The 23,454-nt window shown below is 38.6% G+C and overlaps 1 protein-coding gene across 2 annotated transcripts in view; it reads right to left on the bottom strand.

The window, feature by feature from the left end:
* Positions 1–22,261, bottom strand: part of NUP35 (nucleoporin 35) — a 41,178-nt gene extending 18,917 nt beyond the window's left edge. Inside the window, exons 1-4 of one of the 2 annotated variants that reach the window (XR_010410241.1) lie at positions 22,060–22,261; positions 18,739–18,909; positions 15,073–15,200; positions 12,907–12,973 (exon numbers count right to left, since the gene is read on the bottom strand). Coding sequence is in view for 1 of the 2 variants with exons in the window: in XM_064586790.1 (XP_064442860.1) it covers positions 12,907–12,973; positions 15,073–15,200; positions 18,739–18,909; positions 22,060–22,246 (553 nt within the window). In the remaining variant the exon portion in view is untranslated. The remainder of the gene's footprint in view (positions 1–12,906; positions 12,974–15,072; positions 15,201–18,738; positions 18,910–22,059) is intronic. The other variant, XM_064586790.1, reaches the window with a different exon arrangement.
* Positions 22,262–23,454: the final 1,193 nt, after the last annotated feature.

Here is a 23,454-nt window from a genome sequence, read left to right as displayed (position 1 = left end):
GGTCCTATCAACACTTTGATGTTAGCCCAGTGATTCTGGACTTCTGACTTCTAGAACTGAAAGAGAATAAATCGAATTATTTTAAGCCACTAAATTTGTGGTAATTTGTTACAGCAGCAATAGGAAACTAATACAGCATCTCTTTTAGATAAATGGAGGTAAATTCCAAAAGGAATAGCTCTAAGATCTGGACTGGTTGGTTCCGGAGGAATAAAGCTAAAGAATGCTGCACTTCATTATAAGTATTTAAGTACTGTTTGATTTTTTAAAACTATCTGCTTTTAACTGTTTTGACTAAAATATAAAATATTATCTGTACCACAACTAGATGCCACCCAATGGTACTATGGTTAGTCTGGCATGAGATTAAATAAATTTTGAGGACTAATTTTTAAAAAGTCAATATGGTAGGCAGAAAATGGTCTCCCAAAGATGCCCACATCCTAATATCCAGAAACTGTGAGTACATTACATTACATGGTAAAAAGAAATAAGGGATGCAGATGGAATTAAGACTGCTAATCAGCTGATCTTAAATGAGAAGATTATCCTGGATTAACCTAGAAGGTCCACATAATCACAAGGTTCCTTAAATGGGGAAGGAAAAGAGTGATATAAAAACGGTCCAACTGGCTAGTACAGGCTTCAAAGATGGTAGGGAACCACAAGCCAAGTAATACGGACAACTCTAGAAGCTGGAAAAGAGAGAGAGAGAGAGAGAGAGAAAAAGATTCACCCCTAGAACCTCCAGAAAATACAGAAAAGAAAAAGAACCTACCAATGCCTCGATTTTAGCACACAGAGACATATTTTAGACTTCTGACCTCCAGAATTTTTATATAATAAATCTGAGTTGTTTTAAGCCATAAATCTGTGGTAATTTGTTTCAGTAGTATCCGAAACGAATGCAAATCTAGAATAAGATTACGGTTTATTCTAATTATATATATGTGTGTATATATATATATATTTTAAGATTTTTATTTTATTTATTTGACAGAGAAACAGCAGGGAGAGCAGCAGAGGGGGAAGCAGGCTCTCCGCTGAGCAGGGAGCCCAATGCGGGGCTCAATCCGAGAACCCTGGGATCAGGACCTGAGCCAAAGGCAGACGCTTAACCGACTGAGCCACCCAGGCGCCCCTAATTATATTTTTTAAACACTATGCCATGCCAAGTTGCACACAAATATTCCAATCCTCTTTTTGGTATTGGGATGTCACTGCCTCAAAACATTATATACATATATATTGGTTTCCTGTGTCTCCTATAACAAATTACCACACACTGGGTGGCTTAAAACAAAAGAAATTTATTCTCTCACAGTTCCGGAGGCCAAAAGTCCAAGATAGATCAAATTTTCAGCAGGGTCAAGAGAGGAGGGAAAGATGGCAGAGGAGTAGAGGACCCTATTTCAACTGGTCCCCGGAATTGAGCTGGATATCTACCAGACCACTCTGAGCACCCACGAAACCAGCCTGAGATGTAAGAAGATCTGGATCTCTACAAACAGAATATTGCAGGCAGTTGGTTTTGAGGTACGAAGCGGGGAGCCATGATTCCTCGGGCAGATAGCGGAGGATAAACGGCAGCAGGAGGGTGTCTGGCCGTGGGGATCCTACACTGCCGGTGAGCGACGGGGCGCAGACTCGCAGACCAGTAGCGGCAGGGAAAGGACTTTAGGACAGCCCCCGGGGTGGAAACCCGGAGTGGCGGGGTCGCGCGGGGGAACTGCAGCCCCTGGGATGGAAACCCTGAGCTGCGGAGTCGTGCGCATGTGAATTGGGAATGGCTGGCGGTTTTAGAAGCACAAAGGACGGAGACGTGCCCTGACCTGGAGGCAGGACTGGGAGCGCTGCAGAGGGGCGCACAACCCAGGACGCTGAAGTTTATAGCAGCATGGACAGAAACGGAGACGGTGTGGCCTGGAGAGCTCACTGAAGAACAGACTGTGATCTCTCTGCTCTGAGGCAGAGGGTTGGAAACGGTCTCTTCTGCTCTGACTTGCGGAAGAGACGCGGAAAGCCGCCAGAGAACAAAAGCCCCAAAGACTGATTCCCACTGAGCCCATCCCCCGCCACAGGGGGGCAGGGCAACACCACCCAAACAGGGTTGCCTGAGTAACAGTGCGGCAGGCCCCTCCCGCAGAAGACAGGCTGGGAAAACAAGAGGCCAGCAACCCTAAGGTCCCAAGAAAACAGGTGCATCTTGCTTGGGTTCTGGTCAAAAATTTGGACTCTATACATTCCCTCAAACACCCATCAACAGAATGACTAGGAGGAGGAGCCCCCAAAACAGAAAAGTCTCAGAGATTATGACTTATGCTGCAGATTTACAAATGGATGCAGATATAACCAAGATGTCGTAGATGGAATTCAGGCTGGCAATTGTGAAGACGATGGCTAGAATGGAGCAATCAATTAATGGCAACCTAGAGTCTCTAAGGGCAGAAATGAAAGCTGAATTGGCAGAACTTAAAAATGCTATCAATGAGATCCAATCCAACCTAGATAATCTAACAGCTAGGGTAACTGAGGCAGAAGAGCAAATAAGCGACCTGGAAGACAATATAATAGATCAAAAGGGAAAAGAGGAGGCCAGGGAAAAACAACTCAGAATCCATGAAAATAGAATCAGAGAAATAAGTGACACTATGAAGTGTTCCAATGTCAGAATAATTGGAATTCCAGAGGGAGTGGAGAGAGAGAGAGGACTAGAAGATGTATTTGAGCAAATCGTAGCTGAGAACTTCCCTAATCTGGGGAATGAAACAAACATTCGAGTCCCAGAGGCAGAGAGGACCCCTCCTAAGATCAAGGAAAACAGGCCAACACCCCAGCATGTAACAGTAAAACTTGCAAATCTTAGAACCAAGGAAACCATCTTAAGGGCAGTTAGGGGGAAGAGATTCCTTACGTACAGAGGGAGGAACAAATCAATTAATGGCAACATAGAGTCTCTAAGGGCAGAAATAAAAGGTGAATAGGCAGAACTTAAAAATGCTAGCAATGAGAATAACGTCAGACCTATCCACAGAGACCTGGCAAGACAGAAAGGCCTGGCAAGACATATTCAGGGCACTAAATGAGAAGAACATGCAGCCAAGAATACTTTATCCAGCAAGGCTTTCGTTTAGAATGGATGGAGAGACGCAGAGCTTCCACGACTGGCAGAAACTGAAAGAATATGTGATCACTAAGCTGGCCCTGCAAGAAATATTAAGGGGGGTTTTATAAAAGGAGAAAGACCCCAAGAGTGATATACAACAGAAATTTACAGGGACAATCTATAAAAAACTGTCTTCACAGGCAACATGATGACAATTAATTCATATCTTTCAATAATCACTCTCAATGTGAATGGCCTAAATGCTCCCATAAAACGGCACAGGGTTGCAGATTGGATAAAAAGACAGGACCCATCCATATGCTGTCTACAAGAGACTCATTTTGAACCTCAAGATACATCCAGACTGAAAGTGAAGGGATGGAGATCCATCTTCCATGCCAGCGAACTTCAAAAGAAAGCTGGGGTAGCAATTCTTATATCAGACAAATTAGATTTTAAACTAAAGACTGTAGTTAGAGACACAGAAGGACACAATATCTATCAATCTTAAAGGGTCTATCCAACAAGAAGATCTAACAATTGTAAATATCTATGCCCCCAACATGGGAGCAGCCATCTACATAAGCCAACTGTTAACCAAAATAAGAGTCATATTGATAACAATACGTTAATTGTAGGAGACCTCAATACTCCACTCTCAGCAATGGACAGATCATCTAAACAGAAAATCAACAAGGAAACAAGAGCTTTGAATGATACATTGGACCAGATGGACCTCATAGATATTTACAGAACATTCCACCCTAAAACAACAGAATACTCATTCTTCTCGAGCGCACATGGAACTTTCTCCAGAATAGACCACATACTGGGTCACAAATCAGGTCTCAACCGATACCAAAAGATTGAGATTATTCCCTGCATATTCTCAGACCACAATGCTCTAAAACTGGAACTCAATCACAAGAAAAAATTTGGCAGAAATTCAAACATTTGGAAGCTAAAGACCACTGTGCTTAAAAATGTTTGGGTCATCCAGGAAATCAAAGAAGAACTTAAACAATTCATGGAAATCAATGAGAACGAAAACACATTGGTCCAAAACCTATGGGATACTGCAAAGGCGGTCCTAAGGGGAAAATACATAGCCATCCAAGCCTCACTCAAAAAAATAGAAAAATCCCGAACTCACCAACTAACTCTACATCTTAAAGAACTAGAGAAAAAGCAACAAACGATGCCTCAGCCATGCATTAGAAGAGAAATAATTAAAATTAAAGCAGAAATCAATGAATTAGAAACCAGAAACACAGTGGATCAGATCAACGAAACTAGAAGTCGGTTCTTTGAAAGAATTAATAAGATCGACAAACCACTGGCCAGACTTGTCCAAAAGAAAAGAGAAAGGACCCAAATTAATAAAATTATGAATGAAAGGGGAGAGATCACGACTAACACCAAGGAAATAGAAACAATTATTAGAAATTATTATCAACAACTATATGCCAAAAAACTGAGCAATCTGGATGAAATGGAGGCCTTCCTGGAAACCTATAAGCTGCCAAGACTGAAACAGGAAGAAATTAACAACCTGAATAGGCCAATAACCAGTAACGAGATTGAAGCAGTGATCAAAAACCTCCCAAAAAACAAGAGTCCAGGACCTGATGGATTCCCTGGGGAACTCTACCAAACATTCAAAGAAGAAATAATACGTATTCTACTGAAGCTGTTTCAAAAAATAGAAACAGAAGGAAAGCTTCCAGACTCATTCTATGAGGCCAGCATTACCTTAATCCCTGAACCAGGCAAAGACCCCATCAAAAAGAATTTCAGACCGGTATCCCTGATGAATATGGATTCCAAAATCCTCAACAAAATCCTAGCTAATAGGATCCAACAATACATTAAAAGGATCATCCACCACGACCAAGTGGGATTTATCCCCGGGATGCAAGGGTGGTTCAACATTCGCAAATAATCAATGTGATAGAACACATTAGTAAGAGAAGGGAGAAGAACCATATGGTCCTCTCAATTGATGCAGAAAAAGCATTTGACAAAATACAACATCCTTTCCTGATTAAAACTCTCCAGAGTATAGGGATAGAGGGAACATTCCTCAAGTTCATAAAATCCATCTATGAAAAACCCACAGCGAATATCCTCCTCAATGGGGAAAAGCTGAGAGCCTTTCCCTTAAGATCAGGAACACGTCAAGGATGCCCACTCTCGCCACTATTGTTCAACATAGTACTAGAAGTCCTAGCAACAGCAATCAGACAACAAAAAGAAATAAAAGGTATTCAAATTGGCGAAGAAGAAGTCAAACTCTCTCTTTTCGCAGATGACATGATACTTTATGTGGAAAACCCAAAAGACTCCATCCCCAAACTACTAGAACTCATACAGCGATTCAGTAATGTGGCAGGATACAAAATCAATGCTTTCTTATACACTAACAATGCAACTGTAGTAAGAGAAATTAGAGAAACGATTCCATTTACAATAGCACCAAAAACCACAAGATACCTCGGAATAAACCTAACCAAAGAGGTAAAGGATCTATACTCTAGGATCTACAAAACACTCATGAAAGAAATTGAAGACACAAAAAGATGGAAAAATATTCCATGCTCAAACAAACTGAGGGTTGCTGGAGTGGGGGGTGGAGTGGGAGGGATGGGGTGACTGGGTGATAGACACTGGGGAGGGTATGTGCTCTGGTAAGCACTGTGAATTGTGGTGGGTATTGAGGAGGGCACATTCTGCATGGAGCACTGGGTGTTATGCACAAACAATGAATCATGGAACACTTCATCTAAAACTAATGATGTAATGTATGGGGATTAACATAAGAATAAAAAATAAATAAATAAATAAATAAATAAATAAATAAATAAATAAATAAATAAATAGTCCATGCTCATGGATCGGAAGAATAAACATTGTTAAAATGTCTATGCTACCCAGAGCAATCTATACCTTCAATGCCAGCCCGATCAAAATTCCAATGACATTTTCCAAAGTGCTGGAACAAACAATCCTAAAATTTGTATGGAATCAGAAAAGACTCCGAATCGCCAAGGAAATGTTGAAAAAGAAAAACAAAGCTGGGGGCATCACATTGCCCGATTTCAAACTATATTACAAAGCTGTGATCACCAAGACAGCATGGTACTGGTACGAAAACAGACATATAGACCAATGGAACAGAATAGAGAACCCAGGTATGGACCCTCAACTCTACGGTCAAATAATCTTTGACAAAGCAGGAAAAAACATGCAATGGAAAAAAGACAGTCTCTTCAATAAATGGTGCTGGGAAAATTGGACAGCCACATGCAGAAGAATGAAACTCGACCATTCTCTAACACCATTCACAAAGATAAAACTCAAAGTGGATGAAAGACCTCAATGTGAGACAGGAATCCATCAAAATCCTAGAGGGGAACATAGGCAGTAACCTCTTTGACATCGGCCACAGCAACTTCTTTCAAGATACATCTCCAAAAGCTAGTGAAACAAAGGCAAAAATGAACTTTTGGGACTCCATCAAGATAAAAAGCTTCCGCACAGCAAAGGAAACAGTCAACAAAACAAAGAGGCAACCCACAGAATGGGAGCAGATATTTGCAAATGACACTACAGATAAAGGGCTGGTATCCAAGATCTATAAAGAACTCAAACTCAACACCCAAAAAACAAATAATCAAGTCAAAAAGTGGGCAGAAGATATGAAAAGACACTTCTCTGAAGAAGACATACAAATGGCTAACAGACACATGAAAAAATGTTCATCATCATTAGCCATCAGGAAAATCCAAATCAAAACCACACTTAGATACCACCTTACACCAGTTAGAATGGCAAAAATGGACAGGGAAAGAAACAAGAAATGTTGGAGAGGTTGTGGAGAAAGGGGAACCCTCTTACACTGTTGGTGGGAATGCAAGTTGGTACAGCCACTTTGGAAAACAGTGTGGAGGTTCCTCAAAAATTTAAAAATAGAGCTACCCTTTGACCCAGCAATTGCACTACTGGGTATTTACCCCAAAGACACAGATGTAGTGAAAAGAAGGGCCATATGCACCCCAATGTTTATAGCAGCAATGTCCGCAGTAGCCAAACTGTGGAAAGAGCCGAGATGCCCTTCAACAGATGAATGGATAAAGAAGATGTGGTCCATATATACAATGGAATATTACTCAGCCATCAGAAAGGATGAATACCCAACTTTTACATCGACATGGTTGGGACTGGAGGAGACTATGCTAAGTGAAATAAGTCAGGCAGAGAAAGTCAATTATCATATGGTTTCACTTATTTGTGGAATATAAGGAATAGCATGGAGGACATTAGGAGAAGGAAGGGAAAAATGAAGGGGGGGGGATTTAGAGGGAGAGATGAACCATGAGAGACTACGGACTCTGGGGGAGACAAACAGGGTTTTAGAGGGGAGGGGCGAGGGGGGATTGGTTAGCCCGGTGATGGGTATTAAGGAGGGCACGTACTGTATGGAGCACTGGGTGTTATATGAAAACAATGGATCATGGATCACCACATCAAAAACCAATGATGTATTTTATGGTGACTAACATAATAAAATTAAAAAAAAAAAAAAAAATTTTTTTTCAGCAGGGTCAAATGTATGCCAAAGGCAGGAAGAGAAAACCCATTGCTTGCCTCTCCTAGCTTCTGGTTACTACTGCTGCCATGTTTTGTTGTTCACAGGCTTGTAGTGACAACACTCTAATCTTTGCCTCAGTCCACATCACCTTATTCTCTGTATGTCTCTCAGGTCTGTGTCAAATCTCTCTCCTGTTCAGGACACTAGTAATTGGATTTAGGGACTACCTAGGTAATTACCAGGATTACCTTCTCCCCACTCTTCTCTCTCCTTAACTCCCTAGCTTTCCTTGGGAGCTCCTCCTCTCAAGATCTTAAACCATTTGTTTTAACCACAGAGGTTCTAGGGATCAGGACATGGACATATCATTTCACAGCCACCATTCAACTCACTACAATTCACATCCACCAATCCATTCAGTCAACAAATATTTACTGAGGTCCCTTTATAACCAGCTCTGTGATGGGTAAATAATGAAAAAACAGAAGGAATCTCTGTACTGAAGGAGTTCATAATCCAGTAATGGCGAAAGATAGGAGCTGAGCAGAAGGAACTGTACAGGAACACATACAAGGAACCACTAACCCAGATCAGAAAAAGAAGTGTCAGGAAAAGGTCCCTCACAGATAAATAGTCCTTTTCCTTCCCTTCTGAGAACATTATCAGAACTCTGAGCTCCTAGCATCAACAAAAGCAGTCAGAAGGTGCTATAGTCTGAATATCACACTTAATCTGTTAACAATATGCTAAAATAAGGACTCTAATTCAGTAGATAAAATTGGTATACCATCTGAGAAGACAACTGATAGATACAGGAAAGAGCTTCTCAAAAAAAAAATTTTTTTTTAAGAAAAATTTAGGGGCGCCTGGGTGGCTCAGTTGGTTAAGTGACTGCTTTCAGCTCAGGTCATGATCCTGGAGTCCCTGGATCGAGTCCTGCATCGGGCTCCCTGCTCGGCAGGGAGCCTGCTTCTCCCTCTGACCCTCCCCCCTCTCATGTGCTCTCTCTCTCTCATTCTCTCTGTCTCAAATAAATAAATAAAATCTTAAAAAAAAAAAAAAATAAGAAAAATTTAAAAGAGTATAAAAAGCAGAGGAATATTTAAATAGTAGCAGAAGAAAACTGAGGGGTATGGAAGGGGAAATAGAGCAAACATACTCAGGGCAATAATAGGCCATGGTTGAAAAGAGTTTCGGAAATTCTCTAATGTAGAGTTCCCACTTTATAATATGACCAAGGTTTCCCTGCACCAGAAATAAGATTTTTAAAAAGATTTTAACATCAGCTACAAAATTAAAACAAACTCCTTACTGGACAAAGACCTAAGCATAAAATAAGTCTTATCATTAAATCCCATGACATCCCTTTATAAGAGCTGCCAATCTCAGAAAGTTAAAATTTACAAATTATACAAGAAATCTTCATTTAGTTATAGGAGCTTAAAAAAAAATAGCTCTAAAAAGTCCGTTTTCCTTTCAATTTTCTCAACTCCTTTTCCCAATTCTTGCTTATTACTGACCATGTATAATAATCCTCATGCCTATCATCTTTTTAAAAATATTCTTTTTCACTTATGCCCCATTAAGACTTCCAATGGCCAATTTATGATACATTTATTTTTCTACCACGGTTCTTGTATTTTCACATATAATTTCTAAAAACACAAGAACCTCATAGAAGTTACACTATTAGAAAAAATAAGATAAAATGAATTAACTTTAATCATGGACTCTTCCACTTGACAACAATAATATTATAACGTATGCTCTTCAAACAACTAAGAGATCCTTTAAAGCATAAAATACATTACTTAACATTACATGTTTTTGCATTTTCAATGTCCCTGGGATCATTTATTGATTCAATTAAATAACTGAATAGTCACTACTGTAGCAACTAGTTCAATAACAACACTGTCATCTACCTATTTGTATGATCAGATTAAGATTGTTAAAACCTGGACTAATTCCCCCAGAACATTCCACCTCACATATGTAACTGAAACTGAAGTAACAAACCTAGATTTTGACTATGATATAGGTGGCAGACAGAAATCTAAAGATATCCCCTCAAAGTTTCTGTCCCCTAGTTTGACTGGTAATTCAAACACTAATCCAGGTACTACTAAGAAGAGACTTCACAGATAGAATGAAGGTTATTAAATAGTTAGATCTCAAAATAAGGAATTACCCTGGATTATTCCAGTGGGTCCAGTGTAATCAAATGAGCCCTTAAGAGCAGCAGATGACAGAAAAGTTAGAGAAACAACAGAAGAGGGAGGTCAGAGAGACTGAAAGTATAAAAAAGATCTTGATCTGCCACAGCTGTCTTTGAAGATGGAAAGGGAGCCACAGGCCAAAGATTAAGGGCAGCCTCTAGAAGCTGAGAAACACCTCCAGGCAACAGCTAGCAAAAAAACAGGGACCTCAGTCTTACTTTCACATGGAAGTAAATTCAGCCAACAACCTGAATGAGCTTGGAAGTGGATTCATCCCCAGAACCTCAAAAAGAGAACACAGCCCTCCAAACACCTAAGCTCTAAAGCAAAGAAACAATCTGTGCCCAGACATCTTATATACAGGAACTGTAAGATAATAAATTTGTATTGTTTTAAAATCTTAAAAAGAGGGGGGAGGGGAGTGCCTGGCTGACTCAATTGGTAGAGCATGAGACTCCTGATGTCACAGTTTTAAGTTTGAGCCCCACGTTGAGTGTAGAGATTACTTAAAAATAAAATCCTAAAAAAAAAAAAAAAATAGTAAGTTTGTATTGTTTTAAGCTACTAAATTTGTGATAATTTGTTAAAGCAGCAAATTAAAACACAGATTCTGATACAAGGGGGGTGCTGCTATAACAAATGCCTAAAAACATGGAAGTGGCTTTGGAACCAGGTGGTGGGTGGATCCCGGAAATCTGAGGTACGTAACAGAAAAAGGATAAATTGCTTTGATCAAACTGGTAGTAGAAATCTACCTACAAATGACTATAAGGACACTGCCACCAATGAAGATTCAGACTGCTACAAAAAACCTGGAACTAGAAGATAAAAAGATCTAACCTGTCATTGGAAATATCCAATGGATAACTTTTGTTATCCATTCTGAGGATCTCTGCCTTTTGCTGGAGTGTTCAGTACATTTGGCTTTATAACAATTGTAGATTTGGTTCATTTTAAATCTACTGTCTTGCTATTGTTTCTTCTGTTCCATCTTTGTTGTTCCTTTTTTCTCTTTTCCCACCTTGCTTTGTCCCTCATTTGGATTAATGCAGTAGTAGCCTCTTACTTGGTCTTCTTGCTTCTACCCTCCCCTCACCCCAAAGTCTATAATCACCACAGCAGCAGTCTCATCCTATTTGTTTTCCACCTTCTCTGGGTAAAGATCAGTTGATACCATGATATACAAGGCCCTGTACTACGGGTCCCCCATTATCTTTCTGACCTCATTTCCTACTATTCAATCCCTCACTCGTTCCATTTCACACTAGCCTCCTTGAACACCCCAGATACACTCCCACCTCAGTGCCTCTGTACTTGCTATTTCCTCTTTCTGGATCATTGTCCGTACCTCCCTTCCTTAGTTCAGGTTTCTGAGCAAATGTTACTTTTCCTCTACCTTTCTGTAGGAAGCAGAGTAATGGCCCCCAGAGAGGTCCATGTTCTTATCTCTGGAATCTGGGAATAAGCCATGTTACATGGCAAAGAAGAATTGAGGTTGCAGATGGAATTAAGGCTGCTAATCAGCTGACCTTAAAATTAGATTATCCTGGATTATCCAGAAGGGTCCAATGTACTCACAAAGGTATTTAAAGGAAGGGGGGGGGAAGCAGAGATGTGATTACAGAAGAATGACTAGAAAAATGCAAAGTTTTGCTTTGAAGAAGTGGAAGGGGATCACAAGCAAAAAAAATATGGGTAGCCTCTAGAAGATGGAAAAGGCAAAAAAACAGATTGTCCCCCAGAGCCTCTATAAACTAAACACAGCCCTACCTATGCCTTGATTTCAGCCCACTGAGACCCATTTCAGACTTCTCACCTCTACAACTATTGTTTAAGCCACCTTTAAGTTTGTAGTAATTTGTTATGGCAGCAGTAGAAAATTAATATACTACCTTATTTAAATCTGTAAGCCCTGACACCCCCCTTGCCCCCTTTGCTGCTTAATTTTCCTCCATAAAATGCATTACCTTCTAACAAACTCTACAATTATTTTATCTATAAATGTAAATTCTGTAAATAAATGCAAGCTCCACAGAGGCAAGGTTTATATATTTTGTTCAGTTTCCCAGTTCCCATGAATATATGTATTCATATATTTGCTGAGTGAACATTTGACAGATTATATGAATATGTAAGAAGATTATGCTAATGATGATGCTGATGGTGATAAAAATACCATTAATCTTCAAGAAAAACTACATATAATCAGTGGTTGTTTGCAGTTAATGACATTTAGATTTATAGGTATGCATTAACAGCTTTCAAAACACCTTTATTCCTCAGTCTCTGTATTCCTTTTCTTCCCAATTCCAACACCTCTTTTTTAAATTACAGTTTTTAGTAATTCAGAAGACACTATTCAGTATGTATTTTTGGGGGGGGGGCACCTGGGTGGCCGACTCTTGATTTCAGCTCAGGTCATGATCTCAGGGTCATGGGATTGAGCTCCACAACAGGCTCCATGCATGGAGTCTGCTTGAGATTCTCTCTCCCCCTCTCCCTCCGTCCCTCCCCCACTCTTGCGTGCATGCTCTCTAAATAAATAAAAATCTTAAAAAAAAAAAAAAAAAAGTGTGTGGGCGCCTGGGTGGCTCAGTTGGTTAAGCGACTGCCTTCAGCTCAGGTCATGATCCTGGAGTCCCAGGATTGAGTCCCGCATCGGGCTCCCTGCTCAACAAGGAGTCTGCTTCTCCCTCTGACCTTCCCCCACTCGTGCTCTCTCTCTCTCTCAAATAAATAAATAAATCTTTTAAAAAAAAAGTGTTTTTTTTAAACTCTTAATATTTTGAGAATATCACATCCTACCTATAAATTCAGAGAAAAAAAAAAACCCAATATACAAAGTATTTCCTCTCTGAATGAAGTTACTAACATTTGAGAAAGTCTCCGAGTTTGAAATATAAAAGAAAAAATTTTGGCAATGATCAACAAAGTCTTATATTATCTCAAAGAGGAGAGAAGAGTCTTTGATGTTAAACAGCGTTATTTACCTGTTCCAGGAGTAGGAGTAGTTGTCATAACTCCAACAAGAGGACTCTGCATTACTGAAATGTTTGGCTACATGAAAATAGAATAAAGTGTTAAAGTAAAAGCACAAAGTTCTAAACATAACCATAACACAGTAAGCGTTGAAAGGTCTTATTTAACAGACAACTGCATGTCTACCAAGTACTACAGATGCCTCTAATTAGTTCACAATCTAAGAGTACTCCAACTTTTTTCCTTTTTAAGTTGAGCAGTATTAATCTAAAATAAGCTACATCAGATAAAGGCACTATTTTTAGTAGAAAGTAACTCTGCTATTTGTTTTTAGTTCCTAAGGTATAGTATTTGAAATAACAGAGAGCATGGTGATTCTTCATATCACCAAGCTCACACAGAAAAATACAAAGATGGCAGAATCCCATTTTTAAACAGATATTTACAAACCATGAAATAATACAGATTCAAATCAGTCTATATAATAAAGACAGCACATCTCTATCTCTACTAGTAGGAAGTTACGAAGCAGGAAAATTATCAATACTAATTCCTTTAAATGTGAAAAAATTAAAGATTAAACAGTTAAAAGTCCTTCTATAAACAAAGACAACAATATCTAATCAAGAGTTAGAATAGACTCTTTCTCCAGAAGTAAATATACAAATATAGATTCTTTTGTAACAAACTCTGATTAAGGAAATCTAAAATCTGGCTATTATCTAGCAACCAGAACCAAATGTTGAAATAATGTTAAGAGAGATACAAAATACTTTATTGTTCAATCCTTAATGCCAGTTTCTTTCATGATTAGAAAGAGGCTGAGCAAAGCCTCAGGGGGCAAAACTAATTTGGGCTTTAATAATAATATTCTTACCAACCTTTAAGTCAAAAACATTCTCTACAAATTATGACACAAGGCTTTTAAACATGTTGAACATAGCAATAACTGTAAACAACCTTTGCTTTCATTGATCATCAGAGAAGTAATGAAAACTAGCATGAATTTATAAGCCAGTGGTTCTCATACCAAACTAAACATCCGATTTACTTGTCAACCTTTAGAAAAATATCCCAAGCCAGAATATTCTGATTTAGTTAGAATACCACTGTCCAAATATAACACAAGCAGTATAAGTAATTTTAAATTTTATAGTAGACACATTAAGAAAGTAAAAACAAGTACAGTTTATTTAATCTAGTACATCCAAATTATTATCACTTTCAATATGTAATTAACATAAAAAAGTAAGTGAGATAGTACATTCTTTCTAAGTCTTCAAAATCTGGTGTGTATTTTACACTTAAGTATATCTCAATTAAGTACAGGACTGGCCACATTTCAAGTGTCAACAGCTACACTTGGCCAGTGGCTACTGTGTTGGGACAGTAGAGCAGTTATAAAAGTGTTGGAGAGAAGGTAGGTGTTTAACACAATGAGTTAATTTTGCTTTGCTTAACAAGCAGGCCCAGTATGCTAGGCGTATCAAGCCTATAAATAGTCAAAATTTACTGAAAGATGCTTCCTACCATTCTTAAACTTTCCAATAACTATGCTAAATTTGGTTTAGGGAAAGACAAAACATTTCTCCAAACCAAACAGCAGAAACGTCTTTATTCAAATAACTTATCAGTTTAACTGACACACTGTTTTAAGTCCTGCTAAGCACAGTAGTGACAGAACACTTGTGACTATACAGGCTACTAAACTTCATACTTAAAAGAAAAGTCCATACTACCTTTCCTCTACAAACAAGAGTTAACCACAGTAGTGTAAGCACAGCATGGCTGTTACAAACACTGGCTCTAGACTGAAGACTGCCTGGGCTTAAAGCCTGGCTCCACTGGACTAGTTGACAAATTACTTAAGCTTTCTGTGTCCTAGTTTCCTCAATTCACCCTGAGGAAGGACCAACTGAAATAATAAGATCAGAACCTGTAAAACCACAGAATTACTGATATGAGAAAATAATCTGGTGTTCTATTACATTTTTAAGTACACTTCATGATAAACACAATTTAAGTAGATTCTATGATAAATGTCCTTAGTGCTTATTCTGTGCAACACAGTTACACTAAAGCAGACCTCAGAAAAACACTTTAAATTACTGACCCTCACTGTGCATCCACACAAAAACATGAAATCATTATGGATCATAAACGTGTATGTATGTCACCTGTCTTCTTGAAGTTAAAGGTGTTGATCCAAGTCCTGGGCTAGAAATATCATCATAGATACTTCTAACTGGTGGAGCTCCACTTTTATCTTTATGAGCTGGTACAACTGGTTGCGGTGGTGACCCACCTACAATGTACAAAAAATACACTCAGGTGAGAAAAAATCTTCCACCTCTCTGGTAAAATTCTTTTTCACTTATTTTTAAAATACTGACTTAAACTCTTTTCATAGGGCTTTTCAAACTTTAATACACTGAAGAATCACCTGGGAATCCTGTTAAAATTCAGACTGATTCAGAACATGTGAAGTGCAGGCTGAGATTATGAATCTAACAAGCTCCCAGTTATGCAAATAAAAGGCTTCAGAATAAGAGAACACAAATTTTAGTTTTTAGTAAATACATGTAGCTTTTGCTTTCTCTACAAAATCCTTAACATTGCAATACAAAACTTAATGCTATTCCTCACTTGAAAGTAGGTAAAAAGTTCCAGTTTGTATATACTTGAATAATTATAATCCCTTAATGTGGAATTTGACTGTCAAAATTAAATAGAGCCCATTCATGTTCCTCACAATAGAAGTCTATTTAAGTACATAATAAATATATAGGAAAAGGATCAACTTTGGGGGACATAAAGATGTCTTTACAAGTCAGAGAATCAGCAACGCCAAACACTGAAACAATCCAGACTCTGTTATGACTTAATGTCTGAGCTTAAATAGTATAGTATAAGCTATTTAGAGCATAAGCTACAAAACAAGACTGACCTATGCTTTAACCTCCTGCTCTGTCACTTATTAACAAATAGGCTTAAGCAAGTTCTTTATTACATTAAGCCTCAGTTTCCTATTTTGAAAATCAGGTAGATACTACCACTTATCCTTTAAGATTGACAAAAGAATGAAAGTAACATATAAAACGCTTAGCATACTGCCTGGCTCCTAAGTACTCAATATATAGTGGCTACAATAAAAATACATTTAAAATATACATTTAGCCCAGTGTGAACTGTACAGGTCCACCTATACACAGATTTTTTTACAGTATAGTACTGCAAATGTATTTTCTCTTCCTTATGGTTTTTTTAAAAAGGATTTATTTATTTATTTTAGAGATAGAAACGGAGAAAGTGTGCAAGTGGGGGGAGACGCAGAAGGAGAGGGAGAGAAAATTCTCAGACTCCCCACTGAGCACGGAGCCCAACAAGGGGCTCAATTCCAGAACCACGAGATCATGACCTGAGCAGAAATCAAGATTCGGATAGCCAACCTACTGAGCCATGCAGGCACCCCATCTTCCTTATGATTTTCTTAATAACCTTTTCTTCTCTTTAGCTTACTTTACCATATGGATAGTTTATAATACATATAAAAAATATGTGTTAATTGACTATTTATGTTACCGGTAAGGCTTCCAGTCAATAGTAGGCTATTAGTAGTTAAGTTTTGGGGGAGTCAAAATTATACAAGTATTTTCAAGTGTCCAGGGGTTCAGTTCTCCTAACCCCTGCATTGTTCAAGGGTCAACTGTATAAAAAACAAAATCCTATCCAGAATAGGATTAAGTCAATTACTTCAAATACAATTTATATTATCCCTGATCAATCTTAATAATAAACCACTTTTTTTTTTTTTAAAGATTTTATTTATTTATTTGACAGAGAGAGACACAGCGAGAGAGGGAACACAAGCAGGGGGAGTGGGAGAGGGAGAAGCAGGCTTCCCGCCAAGCAGGGAGCCCGATGTGGGGCTCGATCCCAGGACCCTGGGATCATGACATGAGCCGAAGGCAGACGCTTAACGACTGAGCCACCCAGGCGCCCCAATAAACCACTTTAAAATAAATAATACCTTAAGGACAATCAAAGTAAGAAGTTTTCCATTCAAACATCCATTAAAAGGATATTAGCTCACATTTGGAATTCAATCTTTTTTTTTTTTTTTAAAGATTTATTTATTTGACAGAGAGAGACACAGCGAGAGAGGGAACACAAGCAGGGGGAGTGGGAGAGGGAGAAGCAGGCTTTTTTTTTTTTTTTTAAAGATTTTATTTATTTATTTGACAGAGACACAGCGAGAAAGGGAACCAAAGCAGGGGGAGTGGGAGAGGGAGAAGCAGGCTCCCCGCTCAGCAGGGAGCCCGATGTGGGGCTTGATCCCAGGACCCCAGGATCATGACCTGAGCCAAAGGCAGATGCTTAACAACTGAGCCACCCAGGCGCTCCGAATTCAACCATTTTTGTAGCTAATTCTCATTACTCATAGTCAAAACTTCAATTACCTTTTAAATTCTTTCTTTGCTAAAGGAGTCAAGTAAGATATATGCTGCATTTAGGTACTGATATTTTATGCTGATAATTGCGAAATCTGTGTAAAAAAAAAAAAAAACCCATAGTTTGTAGAGTAAATCCTTTAACTAAACAAGGTGAGAATCTTAATCACTGTGACTAGAAGTAGAATTCATATCTACAAATTTCAAATTACACTTCCTATTGTCACAAATGGCAATGTCTCATTCTTTTTTATGGCTGAGTAAAATTCCATTGTGTACATATACCACATCTTCTTTATCCATTCATCTATCAAGGTCCTAGAGGGTACTATGCTAAGTGAAATAAGTCAGACAGAGAAAGACAAATACCATGATTTCACATATACGTGGAATCTAAAAAAACAACCAAACAAATAAAACAAACCAGACTCTTGAATACAGAGAACAAACTGGTGGTTGCCAGAGGGGAGGTGAGTGAGAGGATGGGCAAAATAAAGGGGATTAAGAGGAACAAGTTTCCAGTTATAAAATAAGCAAGCCACAGAGATGAAAAGTACAGCATAGGGAATATAGTCAATAATATTGTAATAACGTTGTATGATGACAGACGGTGACTACACTAATGGTGAGCACTAATATATAAAATTTTCAAGTCAACATGTTATACACTGAAACTAATATAGCATTGTATGTTGATTATACTTCAATAAAAAAACAAATTATAGGGGCGCCTGGGTGGCTCAGTTGGTTAAGCGACTGCCTTCAGCTCAGGTCATGATCCTGGAGTCCCGGGATCGAGTCCCGCATCGGGCTCCCTGCTCGGCGGGGAGTCTGCTTCTCCCTCTGACCCTCCTCCCTCTCATGCTCTCTGTCTCTCATTCTCTCTCTCTCAAATAAATAAATAAAATCTTAAAAAAAAAAAAATTATAGTTATTTTGAGTAAATATCTGCTATTATCATATTTAAGATAAATTATTTAAATGCATTAAATTATTCAGTTGAAGTTAAATGACCATATTTCTTCCCCAGCCCTCCACACTTTAACATCTTTGATATGGATAATTTACAAAAAATGGTATCTTGGCATTGTATCACATTTAGTGCTTTTCTTCCTTAGTGGTACTTTAAATAATAGTGAGTTTTACAATGAAGGGCATCTTAAATTGGATGAGATGTAGTACACACAGTTTTAATGAGTGGTTCCTGGAATTAACAGTAGCTTATACTACTTATACCTCTATTCCAAGAATCTAAAAATTAAAAATAGAGGCATTGCTTAATTTTTTAATTAATAAATGTGTTGATAAGGGTGAATGTTGTATCATTACTCTTTTTTAAATTCTAATACATGTATTAATAGTACTATGAAATTATTTTAAGCAATTTACCTACCTGCAAGTAAAGGTGATCTCATTTCCATTACTCCTACTGAAGGGCCACTGATTGATCGAGGTTGTGGAGTTACTGGAGCTGGCAAATCCCCCATTAAAAATCCAGGTAAGAACTGGGCATTAACCCCTGGCTTTGGAGATGTTGGTGAACCTAGCATCATTGGTTCAGATCCTAAATGAAGCAAAAAATAAAACGAAGGACCTCAAAGTTACAATATCTAACAAAAAGATGCAAGAATCTAGCATAAATAATTTTGAGAATGTAATCAAAACTTATATATTACAGAAGCACAGTTGAATTTATTATTTTAAAAGCCAATAAAAATTTCTATAAAAATGTAGAAGTATTTTTATTAACAATATTAATCTGCCAGTTGTTCTTGTTTACATTATTTCACAGGTTTAAGAATCAACATTTATTTTTAAATGGAAAAATTTTGCATTACCTTAAAAAAATTCTTACTACACACAGAATAACTTCTGGGTCAGCTTCTACTATGCAACAAGCAAAAACAAGGGCAGGGCGCACTAGTTACTTACAGAAAGTCTGAGCAAATCAAACACAATGGGTTTAGCTTGCTATATGTCCCATTTTTTTTCTTTCCCACAAAAAAAAAAACTGTAAATCATTTGTGTAATAAAAGTAAAATCATGCACACATTAGAGCACATATAAAATAATAGTAATGACTAGCATCCCAACTAAGAAACACTGATAAATTTGGAAAGTTTATTTTTTGGATCATTCTTTAAATTTTAAAGTTAGGAATAATGAACAAAAGTCTCCCCAACATAAAACCAATTTAAAGAGAGCTGATATTTCACAATCATCAATTCAAAATTAATTTTCACAATTTACAGGGTAGGTATTATTATTCCCACTATGAAGATAAGGAGTCTATAACCTACTCTAATTTCAGAGCAAAATAGCATGGTAAGGAAAACATGGGCCCTGGAGTCAGAGACCTGGGTTCAAGTCTCTCGGCAAAAAAGGGCATAAACGTAACACTCAGTCACAGAGCTTTGCTTAGAATTATAGCAAATATAGCACTTGACCCAGTACCTAATATACAGTAAGTGCTCAGCAAACATTAGTCCTGGGATCGAGTCCCACATCGGGCTCCCTGCTCGGCAGGAAGCCTGCTTCTCCCTCTCCCACTCCCCCTGCTTGTGTTCCTGCTCTCGCTGTCTCTCTCTCTGTCAAATAAATAAATAAAATCTTAAAAAAAAAAAAACTAAGTGACTAAAATGTAAATGCAGAGTTTGCAATTTCTGCTTATGAAAACTTAAGTTTTCAACTATGTGACAAGCCTGAATGTGATTCATGGAACTCAGAAAGGTCAAACATTTGATGTATTATCTATAATGGTTAACTATTCCTTGACTTTTAAGCAGCCTCAAAAATTTGTTTCTTGCTATCCAAATGCAGTCAATTATTTACCCTTCCTCATTACAGTAGACCTAGATATTAACAATGCCAATGCAAGTGTATAAAAGAGGAAAAAGGCAAAGTAATTCAGGAAAAAATAAAGCAAATACTGAAATAAGTTGTGAAGAACTGTAACTACATTGTAATTATTTTAAAGTGCTATGTTACTATGTTACCATCACATATTTCCAAAGAACATACAGACCAAAGTCTAAACAATGGGATATTCTGAACAGATGTTTAGAAACCTATAGCAGTAAGTACAAAGTTTTAGGTACCACCAACTACCTCATTCTCCCATCCCCCAAAAGAAAAACACATATATGGCAATTGTAAGAAGAATTAAGTCAAGAAAAGTTCTGATATATACTATGATACACTAGAAAGCACCAGAGTGAGGGCACAAAGGGGTCTTAATCCACCTGTTACTAACCAGCCCTCAGTCTAAATTTCACTTGGGAGAGCTATCACAGTGGATCCTGCAAGTCTTAAATTCCATTTCATGGTTTGTACACATAAAATGTAAGTCCTAGGTCTTACTCAGCTAGCACTGTTTGCTCAAGTAACCCTTAATTTTAATATAACATTAGGTGCTGGGAAAATTATTTATTCTTCACCTGCAATACCTGCAATATGTGGACTTGAACAATTAATATCAGCAAATGTCGGCTTTCTAACCAGACAATGAACAGGGACAAGTTTATTCACATTTGCAGCCCCAAGAAATAGTATGACTACCAAAATGTTTTGTTGAATAGAACACTTTGGAACTGGAAATGAATGGTCTCCTGCTCTCTAAAATAACACAAAACATAAATACCTAGACCAACATCTGTACATAAGTTTAAAGGTAGCAGAGTTTAAATGTCTGCACTGACATTATGCATTTAGTTTTTTATGACTAATACTAAAACAATTCAAGTTTACCCTAGTCTCAAAAGAAACATTTTGCACAAAGCATGGCAAGCACTAAACACCCTTCAAATCTAAAAACACCCAAAAAACTCATTCTACAACACATATCGCGCTTGCTCTCTTTTCCAAGCTCCGAATGTTGTAGCTTAATTTTCAAATGCGTCTCTGTGATAGCAATTTTCTGCTCTAAAAATTTTGACGGTTCTCACAAGTGCCAAAAGTCAGGGGAAAAAAAAAAAGGAAATCGACATCCTGTTCACTTTTCTTTTTCAACGACAACATTTTCAGCAAGGCTCTCCGTTAAACAATGGAAATTTTTTAAAAAATTCATTACGTGACAGATTAGTAGAAAAGACCTCCTACAAAGTCACTTCCCCAAGATAAAGGCGGGAAAATGGTACGAACTGCTGGCCTCCTATTAACGCCAATATCTCCATAGCTATCATCAACGGGTTAAATGTCACACGATTCAAGTTTCTATTAATAACAGATTCCTTTTACAAGGCCCAGGAGAGGGAAAGAATCAAACAGGAACTAAAAGCCCCGGTGACCAAAGAACCGTAAACTGTAACCACATTCCAGGGCACCGCCCACCCACGTGTACGCCGGTCAGTTCCTTCCCACCAAAGCCTCTGCGAATCTGGGAACCCAGCATTGCGTCCCCAGCCCCGGGAGGGTCTCAGGTATGGGCAGGTCGAGCGCAGCCCCCGTGTGGGGGGAACAAAACGGCGTAGTAACCCCTCGACAGTCATTTCCACACCCTACCCAGAGCCCGCAGCTTCCCGGAGCCGCCTTGCTGGCTGCAGGGTGGCGACGCCCTGAGCAAGGGGACAACTAGAAACTTGGGGGTGAACCAGGGGCTTGTCCCCGCGACCGAAACTAGCAAAGAGCCTGATGACTACTGGCTTTCACTCTTGCTTGCTCCCAGGCCTACGGCGTGGATCGCAGCGCCAGAGAGAAAAAGCAGTTTTTCACTCACCCAACGTGGGCGCCTGCGGTTCCACAGCAAAGGCTGCCATCGCAGCACCAACTACACTTTGCCCCGGACCTTCCCGATTTTCAAAAATGGCGGAAACTCTCCCCACGGGCAAGGGCGCGCTGCCGTATGAGGTTGCGTAACTTCCGGACTTGCGCTGTACGTGTGCTGTGGGCGCTGCAGCCGTCATTTTGGAAACGGGCGAAAGTCTTTGCACAGTCTCTGCCTTTCCAACAAGCGTTTAGCGGGGAATGTGAGGAACCACGGTAGAACGATGATGGTTCTGGGGACGCTGTGCGCCTCCTGAGTTGTTGGTGCTTGAGTTTCCTGGAAGCACAAGTTCTTTTACTCACGGTTTTATAATTAGCGTTGAGTTTACCCAGTACCCTGTCATCTTTCAGCTTTTCCAAGGGACACCTGGAAAAATTACCATAATGAAGCAGTTGGTGCCGTTTTCCAATACTGATTTCGGGCTTAGAGTATGAGTCCCATTCTCAAAGTGTGCTTCCTACCGTCTCTATGCCATTTTAAAAAACACCTTATTATAGAGGCATAATTTAACATTAACATTAAGCATAATGCATATGCCTTTTTGTTACATAGAAAAGATTTTAAACGGTGTATGATAGTAATGAACACACGTGAACCCAACACACTGGAGAACACTGTGTGCTCTTTCCATCCTCCCCCCACTTTGCTGCTTTTCTTTAGAGGGTCTTCAAATATAGGTTACACACACTCACATTCTATATCTTTATGTGCAAAAATATGTTTAGTTTTGCTCACTAACTTTATGAAAATGATATGCTGCGTGTATATATTTTGACATGCTCTCTGCTCCATAACAAATTCATTATACTCTAAATATCCACCCATCCTCCCTCCCTCTTTCCTCTGGGATTTCCTGAAATCCCAAATCCAGCAAGAATGTTGTAATTGAGTGAGGCAATAACAATTCCAGCATTACTTAATTTCTGGAAAGTTCCCAGAAACCAAACTTAAAACCAATTTATTTTTTTTTAACAGGCGTGGGGGTTGAATTGTGTCCTCAAAAAGGTATGTTCAAGGTCTAACTTCCAGTACCTATATATGTGACCTTATTTGGAAATAAGGTCTTTGTAGATGTAACCAAGTTCAGATGAGGTCATACTACATTAGGACAAATTTGGCGGCTAAACCAACAAAAATTTATCTTTTATAGTTCTGAGGCCAGAAATTTGAAATGAGTCTTATGGGGCCAATATCAAGGTGTCAGCAAGACTGGTTTCTTCTGGAGGATTCAGGGGAAAATCTATTTCCTTGGACTCATAGCTCCTTCTTTCCAGTGGTATAGCATCTTCTTCTATAGCATCATATCTCCTTCAAAGCCAGTAGTATAGCATATCTTCTATCTTCCTG

This window comes from Mirounga angustirostris, unplaced genomic scaffold (assembly GCF_029215605.1).
Source record: "Mirounga angustirostris isolate CCGP_5_RB_7025 unplaced genomic scaffold, mMirAng1.0.hap1 SCAF_3, whole genome shotgun sequence".
NCBI lineage: Eukaryota > Metazoa > Chordata > Mammalia > Carnivora > Phocidae > Mirounga > Mirounga angustirostris.
This window is presented reverse-complemented; position numbering and strand designations above follow the sequence as displayed.